Source organism: Macrotis lagotis, chromosome 7, assembly GCF_037893015.1.
Source record: "Macrotis lagotis isolate mMagLag1 chromosome 7, bilby.v1.9.chrom.fasta, whole genome shotgun sequence".
NCBI classification, from domain to species: Eukaryota; Metazoa; Chordata; class Mammalia; order Peramelemorphia; family Peramelidae; genus Macrotis; species Macrotis lagotis.
The window spans coordinates 1,844,960-1,858,363 of NC_133664.1; the positions used below are offsets into that span (position 1 = coordinate 1,844,960).

Here is a 13,404-nt window from a genome sequence, read left to right on the forward strand (position 1 = left end):
GACCTTGGAGGGACGATTGGAAGTCGTGCAGATTGTTGTCCAGGAGCTGAGAAGGGAGGAAACTCGAGGGCAGCAGGGGCGCTCCGGGTTCTGGCTCTCCTGGCACGGCCGAGGCCACGGGCTCTGGTGTCTGCTTATCCCCAAAGACAGCCGTCCACTCTTTGCTGAAGTCCCCCTCATCCAGGGAAGATGCATTGAGAATCTCATTGAGCAGCTGCATGTCGTCCTTGTCACCCAGGTCAGATTCGGAGGCCCCTGGAAAGGAACCCATGGGCGCTGATCCAAGTGACCTCAGAGGCCCAGGAAGGGGGGCCTGCTCTTCAAGGAAGAGGAGAGAGATGAGAGGATTTTCAAGGAGCTCGGATGCACTGAGGCATCTCCTCTGGGCACCACTGAGAGACCCCAGGGTTAAAGCCCCCCCCCCCCCACAATCATATCCATCTTCTAGGAATGAATTGGGACAAAACTGAAATCTTTCCACTAAAAAGCCCAAAGGGCTTTCAAAGAGCTGGCATTAGTTTCCTCCCAGGAAGTCTGCCCAAAGGGGTTGGCACCTTCACCAAGGCCCTGTCCTGCATTTCCAGAGCTCAGGAGTGGGCAAAGAATGAGAGAGCTTCCTCCAGTTAAGGAAGCAAAGGCGGGTGGGGGGAGGGCTTCACTTCTTCCCCCTCCTTAAGAACAAAGTTTGCTTTCCTGTTTGTCACTGTTGAGGCACTTTTTCAGTCCCTCACAACCTGGCCGATTGATTCCCAGCTTTCCTGGCACAATGACACAAACCTCCCCTTCACATGGGCCAGAGCCTAGCTGTTCCTTCCACCTCCAACCTCCCAACCTTTGCACAGGCTAGAGCCCCTGCCTGGAAAGCACTTTGCACCTTTCTTCTGCTCCAGAGTCCCTAGCTTTTCTTGAGGTTTAGGCCTGAGACCACCTCCTAGGGGAGACCTTTCCTGACCCTCCTCAACATTCATGGGCAAGAATGACTTCACCTTTGTCTCTGTGGTGCCCAGGCCCGATCCATGGCCTTGACAAAGCACAATCTGACCTGTTCCTTTGGACCAACACTTCTCAGATCCTATTACACTATTGATTATCAATGATTCCATCCCCAAACTCCCTTTTTTATCTGGGTCACATCCATCAATATTTACTGTATGGGAAATGAAAAGATCTTAATATCATAAAAGGGTATAAAAGGGTCTCCCTCCTGTATTTTCCAGATCATTCTGAGGACCCTGTCTCAGACAATAACTGTGACCCTTCTTTGTTGTCTTCAGTTTCTCCCTCACTCAAACTGCCAACGAAATGAAAGTGATGGAGCCACCAGTGGGCAATCCCCAGAGGGTGATGCTGGCCTGTCCAGCTGGGGTGACAACAACCTGAGACAATTCATTGCCCCAAGCCTGGAGGGTGCCAGGAAATGCTGCCTGCTGATCCCTAGAAAGAAGTGGAGCAGGACTCCCCCAAGGCCCAAGACTGGGCTGGACTGGCTCTCCTCAGCTTCAAGAAGTCTGGCCAGCACACTCTTACCTCCTCGGGAAGAAGAGGAAATGGGCCCATACAGAGACCCACAAGGGACTGGAGAAAGCCCCCCAGTGGTTAGGACATGCAGCCTTCTAACTGGGAGTGGACTGCATTCCCCAGGAGGACCCCCCAGGTCTGGATTGGCAGGAAGTCTCGCCTCCTCTCATGCAGTCATCCCAGGTCTTGGGACTCATGTCTGAGGCCAAGCTGCTTCTCGCTATGACCCAGGCAGCCTACCCCATGCTGTGGTGGTTGTAATGGCTAAGAAGTCTCTCTGCTACTCCTACCCACGGCTCCTGATTTGACCACCAGGGCTGGACTGAAATAGGGAAATCACTTGTCCACGTGACCTTTCAGTCATGGCCTCCCTGAACCTCCTCTTCTCCAAGCTAACCATCCCTCTTTCTTCAACCAGTTTTCATATGACAGTCTCAAGACCCTTTGGCTGCTCTCCTCAGAAGTCCAATAGCAGCACCCTTGTCTATTGTACTTGATGTGGCCAAGATGGCATCACACACAGGGACAGGGAGGCTAGCAAAGCATGCCAGAAGGGGGGAAGTCTGGGTCAATTGCTTGGCATCACTGCAGCCTTTGGAAAGAGTGAACCTGTTTAAAAACACCTTTTTTTTAGGTTTTTGCAAGGCAAATGGGGTTAAGTGGCTTGCCCAAGGCCACACAGCTAGGTAATTATTGTTTGAGTCCAGATTTGAACCCAGGTACTCCTGACTTCAGAGCCAGTGCTTTATCCACTGTGCCACCTAGCTGCCCCCAAAACCACCTTTTAAAAAAAAGCAGTTCTAAGCACACCCTTGAAAGAAAATTGCTGCCCTTTTCCCCATCATAGAGTCTGAGCTTGCCACACCCCCCCCCCCCCCCCGTAGGACCAGCATATCCAGGGTAGGAGGTTAAGAGACAGCGCCCCAAGGGAGCCAGCTTCTTCCCCAGCCACTGGCAGAGTCGAGTGATCTGCCCAGCAGGAAACAGAACCATACTGAAGCCCAGCTCCTATGGGCACTGAAAAGGGCTTTGTCCGGGAGCTGAGGCCGAGCACACTAATAGCTATTCATCCCACCTCTCCTCCCAGGATCTTTTTGATCTTCAATAGATTTTAATGGCCTCTTGAGGACAAGGTCAGACCAAGGAAAATAGAAACTTCCTGAACAGGGGACCCCTGAACTTTGGCATTGGTCTGCCAAGGGTAATGGCAGGAGTGTCAGCATGTTACTTGAGTACCACTTTGCGGACAAAGTCAGCTGGCAGTATTGTCTTTGAGACTAAGGAAGAAAAGGGGATCAAGGAAGGGTAAGGTGGAGATTTACAGAGAAACTTCTGTTTCCTATAGACTAGACTGGTAACTTCCTATTTGTGGTATTCTGGTTAAAGGAAGCTTGTGATACCTAATGAATAGAACAGTAAAGTCATCTGGAGAGACAAGATGAATGATCTGTCCAGTGGAGACAGAACAAGCGGTGACTTGTCCACGTGGGAGGAGGTGAAAGCATGGGGTCCATTTCCTTGAGGATGCCCATGGGGCTGAGGAGCACCTGAGGGGAAGTAGAGACTGGAAGGAACCCATCCCTTTCTTTTCAAGATGAAGTCTTGGAAGAAACCAGTCGTTGTGGGTGATTGGAAACTCAATGAATTCTGCACTCAGTTTCCATCACCAGGTTTTCTTTTCCCTGTTAGTTTTTTTTTTAAACTAGGATTTGGCCAACACTAAGTCTATGTTATTGGGGTATCTCTTGAAAGGAGAAAATGAATGCTTAAGAGTAAGAAGAAGATACAAGGAGGCTAAGGAAAGCCCTGAACAGGACAGGGAAAGGAGGCCATGCAGGAAGGGGATGCTGAGTGTGGGCAGCTTCAGATGGGGTTCAGAGTCCTGCCTAAAGGGTTGGAACCTGAGAATTGGGCATTGCCAGAAGCTTCCGGGGACAGCCAATAACAAAAACGTATTAAAACTCACAGCAAAATAGCATTTGTCTAACCCTTGATATACTTGCACTTTACACATTGATCCTTATGAGACTGAGGTAGGCACTATTATTATTCCCCCTTTTACAGATGAGGAAACTGAGTCTCAGAGATAACATGACTCACCAATGCTGACAAGACCTTTGTTTAAGGCAGTATTCCCGTTCCTTTGACCTGCATTCTCTTTCTCATTCCATCCAGCTCTGGCCACAGAAAGATGAGGTGGGCCCTAGGAATGGCAATGCCTGCCACCCTGACATGACCCTCCCCAGAATGCTAGCAGCTGCATCTCCAGGTGCATCATGCACAGACTTTGAGTGTTCCTGCCATATGTGGGCAGGCAGGGAAGGAAAGAGAAGAAATGTTGACTTCCACTGCATGTGCCATGTGCTTCAAAGATCTCATTTAACTCTTATAATAGTCCCAAGGGGTGCGAGCTAATGAGGTTGACTGAGGTCACAGATATGACTTGTCCAGGGTCACACAGCTAGGAAGTATCAGAGGGTGTGGTTAGGATTAGGGTTAGGTTTGAATTTGGGGGCCTCCTGACTCTAGATTGGAGGCCATTTATATGGCTAGTTAAGAAGGGATCAGAAAACTGGCTATTTTTTGATGGGATTAAGAAAATAGAATTTCAGTCCGTGTCACAGTTCCAGGAGTGGGGAGGCCTGGAGGCACAGAGATTCTTGGGGAGAAAACCCGAGGGTCTGGGGCCCTCAGGCATCACTGACCTCAGTCTGACTCTCCCCAGCAGGCACTTGCCCCCTCATCCTGGCCCAGCCCCTGCAACTCCTTTGCCACACAGAGGTTCTCCTCCTCTGACTGTCCTGGTCCATTTTCAGGGTGTGCCTGGGCCAGCCTTATTCTCATCCCCTCTGGACTCCACGGGACTGATATGGGGGTTTCTCTCTCTTGTCCCTCCCCTCTTAGGTATTGTCTCTATCTGACTAGACCTGAGCCCCTGGATCATGCGCAGCCTTGGGCCCCACAGTTCGGGGTGGGCAAGGACCTTCATGACATGTCTTAGAGCATCACTGAAAGGCCTGATAAGGATTTGCCTCAAGAAGGATTGGCCTGTGGAAATATTCTGCTTGACCCCAAAGCAGCAGGATAACAGAGAAAGGAGGAAATTTCCCCCTCATGGGAGAGCTTCCAAAAAAGCCTCCAGGATTGGGAGTGGGACTGGGGTGAAGGATTCTTTGCTCAGAGAGAGTCTCTGGAATTCCCTTTGGCTCAGATTTGGTAAGGCTGCATTTCACAGATTCTGGCTAATGAGCAACTATTGGAGCCTGCCAGGGAGAGGGCCAGAAGGTCAGTGCCTTGAGGGCCTTGCCCAGTGGTGGGAGCTGCTTTACCTAGATGCAGCCAGTCTGGGCCAGTTCTAAGGAGACATGTCAATAAGGTCCTCTATGGGATTCTTCGGGCTCAGATCTCTGACTTCCTCTTTCTGAATGTGGCTGGGTGGGTGGGTGGCTAGGGACAAACATCTTTGTCACGGTTGATGCTGGCTGAATCTCGATGATAGGAGGAGGTGGCAAAGAAAGCCTTTCACAAGTAAGCTTATAAATCTGACACATTCCAGATGTGCCTCCATACCACTTGTAGCCCGCTGGGGCAACCTGAAGATCCAGTTAACTCCATCTGCTGAGGTATCTAACTAAAGAGACCAGCTCAGTTTGGTGCCCCATGCCAAACAATAGGATTGCTTTATTATTTAGGTGAAAACTTCAGGGACCATGAGCCACACTAGGGATGGCCAAAAGCAGGAAAACCCTGCAGACCTTCCCTGGCCAAGGTAGATAGGGGTGACCTGCTTGAGATGTTCAGGAGTGACTCCTTGGACTTCTCTTCCCTGGCATCTAGCAGCTTCCTCTTAAATGGGCTGGTCTGAATAACCATGGCCTTCAAAGTCAGGCTGAAAGCAACAGGGCCATGCCTCTGGACCTCTGGCGGGAAGGCCTCAGAGGCTCTCCTATTGAGGCTGGCCATGCTTTAACCTGCACGAGACAGCTCATAGGCACTGAGAAAGTCATTCACTTTAAAGTGTGACAGCAGTGAAATTTTCCATAAACTTGGATTTCTTAAACCTCAGAATTATTAATGCCCCTGAGAAGTTGATCGTTCTTACCTGTCTCTAGTGGCTTCAGGTCCAACAGTTCATCAATGGTTCCTTTAGAGGGAGAGAAAGTAGAAAAACCAAGTCAGCATATTCAAGTCGGCATGACAAGCTGGAGCCAGGCCTTTTACTCTCACTTACCTGAGCACTGGATGTGGTTACACTTCCCTCCCAAAGTGGAGAAGATGTTCTTGCCATCTTCGGCTGTAATCAGAACACAAAAGGTTGCTTGGTACCACTTCAGCACCGCCCATAGCCTTGGGCCAGCTCCCATCACAGGAGAGGGCAGCATCACCAGGCCAGCTATCTGACTAGAGCTAGCTCCAAGGAGGTCAGACACATGGGGATTCAAACAGACATTCTTAGGAAGGGAACCTGCGGGGAAGAAGCCCCAAAATACTGGCCAGGGTAGAAAATGTCCATTTCAAGAAAGCCAAAGGAAAGATGGACCTATCCCAAAATTGGCAAAAATGTTCCTTCTCTCACCATCAATCCAGGTAATTATGAGGAAGCCATACTCATATTCCAGGCTTGCATGAAGGATACAGAACCAATGCCCTTGTGGGGCCTGGACTCTGAGGTGCTAAAGTTGACCCTCCCCTTCTAAGTTTGATTTGTTTTTGTTTTTGTTTTTTGGCAAGGCAAACAGCTAGGTCATTATTAAGTGACTGGGGCCGGATTTGAACCCAGGTACTCCTGACTCCAGGGTTGGTACTCTATCCACTGCACCACCTAGTTGCCCCTAAGTTTGACTTTTAATGGTCAGACCATCAGAAGTATGTGTAGTACAAGCTAAAGTGGCTGCAGTATTTTTTGGATAGGGAAACTGAGTCATAGAGCATTTGACAGGTCTGAGTTTCTCCTCATTCCAAAGGGGGAGGAGGCCAGGCAAGACTCTGCCCTTGGACACTCACCTCTCTTCCCTTCAAGCTCAAGAAACCTGGAGGGATCTGTCCTGTTCCCCCTTCCTCCTTTGGAGGAGGAGGTGAGGGCAGCAAGGAGAATGAATGGTATGTCTGAATATGTGTGTGCACATGCTTATGTGTGTGCATATATGTGCTGTCTGAAAATGTGTACATGAGCACATGTGTGAACTCTTCCTGTTCAGGCTGTCCTCTGGCTCCCCTCTGAGAGAAGATGACCAGCCCCAGCCAGGCAGAGAAAGTAATGGACAGTGAAGCAGTCCCTCTCCTGGGGACCCAGCCCATAGGTCCTGTGTCCTCTGGGCATGGGGGGACCTTGGCAGCCTGAAGCAGTGACCCACCCAATTCCAGGATCCACCTTCTGGAGGTGGAAGGAAGTTCTAAGACCATTAAGTGCAGGCTCCTCATTTTATATCCCAGGAAGGGCTGTTCTGAAAGGAAGGCCCTGCCAGCTGTTGGGATTTATGTGCGTTTACTTAAGAGTTGGAGAGATCAGAAAAAAGCATCTTATAGAAAATGGTTGGGTCGGCATTTTTGTTTGGGTCTCTCTACAGGCAAGCACCATCTAGGATAACCTATAATTCTTTCTTTCTTTCTTTCTTTCTGTCTTTCTGTCTTTCTGTCTTTTTTAAGGTTTTTGCAAGGCAAACGGGGTTAAGTGGCTTGCCGAAGGCCACACAGCTTGGTAATTAAGTGTCCGAGACCGGATTTGAACCCAGGTACTCCTGACTCCAAGGCCGGTGCTTTATCCACTGCGCCACCTAGCCACCCGATAACCTATAATTCTTCAGAGCCTGCCTTGCCCCAGCATGTGCCCATGAGCAAAGGCCAAAGAAATGCAGAACCTACCTCCAGAAGTGGATTTCTTGTCAGAGTTTTCCACATCTAATGATATCAACCTTCGATTGAACAGAAAATTAGATTGCTCAGTCATCTGTGGACATCTGGGGGCATTGCTTAAGGACCTGCTGCATGCATAGGGCCCATCTCAATTCTGGGCTGACCATTTGTAGGCAAGTTGGAGAAACCACTCCTTTGCCTCCTTGGCCAATGGCATCACCCTCATTGTGACAACAAAGAAAAAAGGAGAAACCCCCTCTTTAACCCCTTAATCCCTCATCTTTTTCAGTGCCACATTATCCCCCCTCCACCCCTTCAGCACAGAAGCCCCCTAAACTGAGGAAGAGACCAGGGACTGCTCTGCTCTGTTAAGGATGTTTATCAGATGGAGGCTGGACCCCACTTACGGGTCTGGCTTCTGAGGTTCGCTCTCTGTGCTTTCTTTCTGGGCTTGTTCCTTCTCCGCATTTTCTATTAATTTGTTTACAGGGTCCTGTAAGCTCTGGATCATGATCCAGACATAGGGAAAAGGAGAAACAAAGGGCAGATGGTCAGACTGGATGCCCTAGTCCAAGCAGGTTCCTTCATTACACCAAAGTGACCAGAAACATAGGGATCAGGTGCAAGGCTGGTGGGAGAATTTGGCAGAAACCGAGCTCTGCCAGAGGGAGGCCCACTGCTCTCTAGAGCCCAACTCTCCTAAGGTCAAAGCTACTCAGAGAAGAGGGGTTCTGCTACCCCACCAAGAGACCCCTTGCCTGGAGTCCAGAGACACCTGTAGCTGGAGCCTCACTTTACTTAGGTGTCAAACCTGTGATCCCATAGTCTCTGGGTTGTCTCTGTCATTGCTATAGATTTGGACCACCATACCCCCAGGTTATTGCCAGCCTCAGTTTCCATTTTCCAAGCGTCACTAGGATAAACAGCAGCAGTCTACAGACTGAAGGAGGGTTATTTTCCTTAAAGAAAACCCAGATTTTATTGCTAATTGTTTTTGGTTTTTCCTCTCACTTAAAGGATCTAAACGTCACATAACCAAATCACACCTTCAGCCTAAAGTGCTTGATAAACTTTGATTCTGTCCCAGACACCTGAGCCAGAGGCCGACCTGGCAAGGTAAAAAGAAACAGTCCTTGCTCTTGGGGAAACCCTGAGAAGAAGATGGAGGAATGAGATGGGGCCTGAGCAGCACAGACAAGACAAAGCAATGGACTGGACATAGGGGTGAGGGAGGCTAAAGATACAAACCAGGAGGCTGGAAACGTGGTGGTAACCAAACTCAATGAGGGAGAGAGGGAAAAGAGGGAGATAAAATGAATACCTTTTTGAAAGAATAAGTTTGTAATAAATAGAGGACATGCAGGTGGGACATTCTAATTGACCATTGGTGATGTGAGATTAAAGTCCAGGAGAGCCCAGGACTAGATAACTATTGGGAAATTATATGTATGGGGATAATTGATCCCAGATGAGATCATGAGAGTGAGTGAATGGAGAAGAGACCCTAAGATAGATAAAGACTTGACAGACACTCGAGAAAAAGGAGTGGAACATGGGGACAGCAAAGCAGATTGAGCAAGGATGGTCAGTTGACTCAGAACCTACAGAGAAGTTAGGAGAGAAGAGGAGAGAGGCAAACAGAGAGATAGAAACAGGGGGCAGGGAGGGGAAATGGAAGCCTGGACCTTCTGACACTGGGATGATATAGAGTCATTGCTAGTGGAGATAGAAGAATTCAGATGGACTTGGATGTCTCTGTGGGTAATAGGGATGGAACCAGGAGATGAGGAAACACAGGCCCTCCTTGGGAGGAGAAATGGGTGAGAAAGGTCTGTGGCTGTAGCACCTAATTGTAGAAGAGTGCTTTCTAAATGATCAACTTTAGCATCCTGCAGCTATGGAAGGCTGAGCCTCCAAAAGAAAATCTAAAGGCTTCCTTCTGACCCATGTGGACAAAGCAAGCCATGTCACCTGTTCTGGAAAGTGACCACAGCTTTTTAGGTGGTTCTACCTCTCAGGCCTCCTCTGGCTTCTACTCTGGTCTGCACACCCTGTCCAGATGAAGCTTCCTCTAATTCCCTTTCATGTCATCAGGGCCACCTCCTTTAACTTGTGATACTGAAATCCTTTGAGCTTCTGAACCTTGACCTTTAACACAAGCAAGGGCTCAGTCCACACACAATTGCACATTCCCCCCCCACACACACACATACACACACACACACTGGTCAGCTCCAACCAAGAAATTACTGATTTAAGTGAGCAGAAACAGAACAGACAAAATGTTTGTATTTCTTCTCAGTTAATAGGTCTAGTTAGGATTATTTAGGTTCTCTTCCATTTAGAAATCCACATACTGGAGTCAGCATGTGACAGGGAATTCAGCATTAGGCTTGGGAATCAAGACTGTCTGGGTTCAGATCCCTTAATCATTTTTTTAGTTTAGTTTTTTTTTTTGCAAGGCAGTGGGGTTAAGTGGCTTGCCCAAGGCCACACAGCTAGGTCATTATTAAGTGTCTGAGGTTGGATTTGAACTCAGGTACTCCTGACTCCAGGGCCAGTGCTCTATCCACTGCACCACCTAGCTGCCCTGCAGATCTCTTAATCATTATGAAACTCTGGACAAAACATTAAATCTGAGACTTGGGATCCTCATAAAAATTAGTGACTCCTAGGATCCCTTCCAATTCTCTCAATGCGGTGTTGATAATGCTATGGTGGGAACAGTGGGTGTGTCCAAAATGGATAAAATTCCAGAAGACCAGATATAGAGGGCACACACCCTGGATGCTCCAGACCCTGAACTACAGCAGACCATTCAGAAATACTGCTGAGCTGAGGTTAGCATGGGTCAGAACTCTAGTGGCATGGTAAAAGATCACAATGCCAATGGATTCTGGAATTAGGGTGCAGGTAGACGTTAGCAGCAATGCAAAGCTAAGGATTTGTGGCTTCTAGCTAAAATAAGAGAGGAAGTTGCTCTAGGGGCCACTCTGGCATCCTTACCTTCAACATAGTGAACTCATAGGGCTGGTATCCTTTGAAACTCTCATGGATAGCTGCCATAGTGTGTGAGGTTTTCTCCCAGAAATGAAGCAAGGTGGTCTGGAAAGAGAGGAATCTGCTGAATATTGAAGTGGTCATAATCCAACTCTGACCTCCACCCCAGTCCCAATTTTCATGCTTGTTGTGGGGCTCATATCGTAGTGAAGAGGGGATACCTTTCTAACTCAACCTCAGCTACTTCATCTACTTGAAGACTTTTAGAAACAGGAAGTCCATTCCTGCCTCTGGAAGCAGTCCCGTCTACTTGGGATGTCCCAAGAATCAGGTCTCAATCTGGTGCCCAAGGAGCAAGGCTGAGCCTTCTTCCATAGGATGGGCCTTCAGCCACTGTGCCTTCTCTATCTCTTTTCCTGCCTAACCTATCCCCATGTCCTCCAAGTTTCCTTCAGTCTCCCTGACTCCCAGCCAGTACTCCATAGCAGCAGTATTCCAGCCAAATGTCTTCATAAGGTACCTGATATGTTGTGAGCACATGAGACAGGAGGTTACATCTGCTTGCTCCAAGGAGATCCACTTTTTGACACACATCACTTTTGAGCTGGTCAAAGTTGAGCTTTGCATGGCGTACTTGGGCTTGGACCTGGAAGGTTAATAGGAGACATTCTTCACCTGTTCTGACCCCTTTCAAAGCTTCAGTTTAAGAGTCCAGACTCTGAAGGCTGGACTCATTATTTTTCCCCTCTGTCACTCTGAAAAGAAACTGACCAGGCTCTCCAACAATATCCTCTAATGCCAGCAAGCATCATCAAGGGGTGAAAATACAGTCTGGCTCTTTGGTTTTGTTGGCACACTTGATTGGCCTTTCCAACTCTGCCTTCCCCAGACTAATATTAAAATTGTTTTGCTGACCCTAAACATCCCCTGACTCATACTGGAGTTGTAACATTTTGGATCTAAGAGGGAGGAAGAAGCTTCTTGAGTAGAGAAACTTGCCATAGAAGCGCACACACACACACACAAACACACACACACACACACACACACACACACACACACACACACACACACACACCCCAGAGCTTTTCACATGGAAAGTCCTAAAGATGTAGCAGCCTGGCATATTGGATAGAATCATGGATCCCTGAGTTTGAATCTAGCTACTATGTTATACAGAACATGCCCCTTCACCTCCCACAGTTAGGATTCAAAAGGGGAGACTGAACTCTACCAGTGGAAGTTCGTTTCCATGCCTAGTGAAAAGCAAAAAGTCATAGACTTGAACCAAAAAAATAAGCCTTGAGGGGGTGGCTAGGTGGAGCAGTGGATAGAGCATGGGCCCTGGAGTCAGGAGGACCTGAGCTCAAATCCAACCTCAGACACTTAATAATTACCTAGCTGTGTGGCCTTAGGTAAGCCACTTAACCCCATTGTCTTGAAAAAAAAAATAAGCCTTGGGCATAAGTTTAAAAGTAGTTTGGAATTGTTCAAGTGCCTTGTTGAATTCCATGATAATAATAATGCTGATGACATTTAGAAGAGGTATGACCACTGTTTGCTAGTGAAAAATATGACAAATATTTCCAATTTACAGAAACTACCAAAAATGGGGAGAAATAGGGAGCCTGATACAAGAAAGAAGGGCTTTGTCCACATATTTGGCCAAGCCACCACTTGAAGAATAAGACCTGAATCTTGTATCCCCAGAGTCACAAGCCCTTCCAAGAGTTGGAGGGCTGGAAGCCTGCTATGCCCTCACAAAATGACTGCCATAATAAGCAAGGGAGGGTAGTGACATTTGAACATTTGCTGAGCTTGGAGTTTTGAGTATCTCATTCAGCTGCTCCCCAATGCATGAACTCCACTGCTTCTCCAGTCCAGAAGAGAAAGAAAGGTTTGCAAACCTTTCTTTCTCTTCTGGCCTGGAAGAACAGTGGAGTTCATGCTTTGGGGTCTCAACTCATCTTTACTCATAGAATCTCACTGAGGGGAAGGGATCACAGGGTTCCCTTCTCCAGTTCAAGGCTGAATATGATTTCTTCCCTCTCTAAGATATTGGACGAGTGATCATGCAGCTTGGGCCATAGAGACCTCCATTATAAAGGAGGTCACCAGGCAACTCTGGGACAATCTTCATTGGGAGAAAATTCTTCCTGAATTCCGAAAACATTGACCTCTTTGTAACTCCCCCTTCCCCCTCCCCTTGCTCCTGGTTCTGCTCTCTGAAGTTAAGAAGTATCTGGCAAGTCCCTCTTCTTCAAGGCATCTCTTTAATTAATCCAAGCTAGAATAACTTAGAACCATGACCAAAAGGCTATCAAACTGTGCATACCCTTTGATCCATCAATTATATTACTAGGTTTCTATCCCAAATAGATTTTTAAAAATTTAAAAATATTTATAGAAGCTTTTTTTGGTGATAAAGAATTGGGAATTAAGGGGATGCCCATCAATTGGGGAATGGATAAACAAGTTGGAGTATATGATTGTGATGAAATACTATTGTGCTGTAAAAAAGGAAGAGCAGTATGGCTTCAGAAAAACCTGGAAAGACTTCTGTCAACTGATGCAAAGTGAAGAAAGCAGAAGCAGGAGAATATAGTACACAGTGACAACAATATTATATGATACTCAACTGTGAATGATGAAGTCTGAATGCAGATTAGACATACTATTTTTCACTTAGTTTTTTTGTTTTTTTCTTTTCATCTGTATCTTCTTTCATAACATGACTAGTACAGAAATAAGTTTTTCCATAATTGCATATCAATATCAAATTGCTTACCATCTCAAGGAGGAGGAAGATGGAGGAGAGAGCGGGAAAATTTGTAACAAAATTTAAAAAAAGAATGTTAAAATTGTCTTTATATGTAATTGAGAAAAAATAAAATATTCAGCTACTTCAGACTAAATAAAGCATACTTAATTCCTTTTCCCATGGAGCATGACTACAATGGATCTTCAAGCTTCTAGGGGTAAAGAGATGATCATTTTTATATAATTTGAGCACCTGTTGACAAACTTTTCAAT

General features: G+C 47.1%; 1 protein-coding gene across 7 annotated transcripts in view; it reads right to left on the minus strand.

Moving 5' to 3' along the window:
• ICA1 (islet cell autoantigen 1) overlaps window positions 1-13,404 on the minus strand; it is a 49,007-nt gene that overhangs the window by 1,719 nt on the left and 33,884 nt on the right. For 6 of the 7 annotated variants that reach the window (XM_074195383.1, XM_074195376.1, XM_074195379.1 and 3 more), the window contains 7 exons: window positions 10,892-11,017; window positions 10,378-10,476; window positions 7,779-7,873; window positions 7,381-7,430; window positions 5,750-5,812; window positions 5,621-5,662; window positions 4-318 (listed from right to left, as the gene is read on the minus strand). In XM_074195383.1, the coding sequence (XP_074051484.1) occupies window positions 4-318; window positions 5,621-5,662; window positions 5,750-5,812; window positions 7,381-7,430; window positions 7,779-7,873; window positions 10,378-10,476; window positions 10,892-11,017 (790 nt within the window). The remainder of the gene's footprint in view (window positions 1-3; window positions 319-5,620; window positions 5,663-5,749; window positions 5,813-7,380; window positions 7,431-7,778; window positions 7,874-10,377; window positions 10,477-10,891; window positions 11,018-13,404) is intronic. The other variant, XM_074195377.1, reaches the window with a different exon arrangement.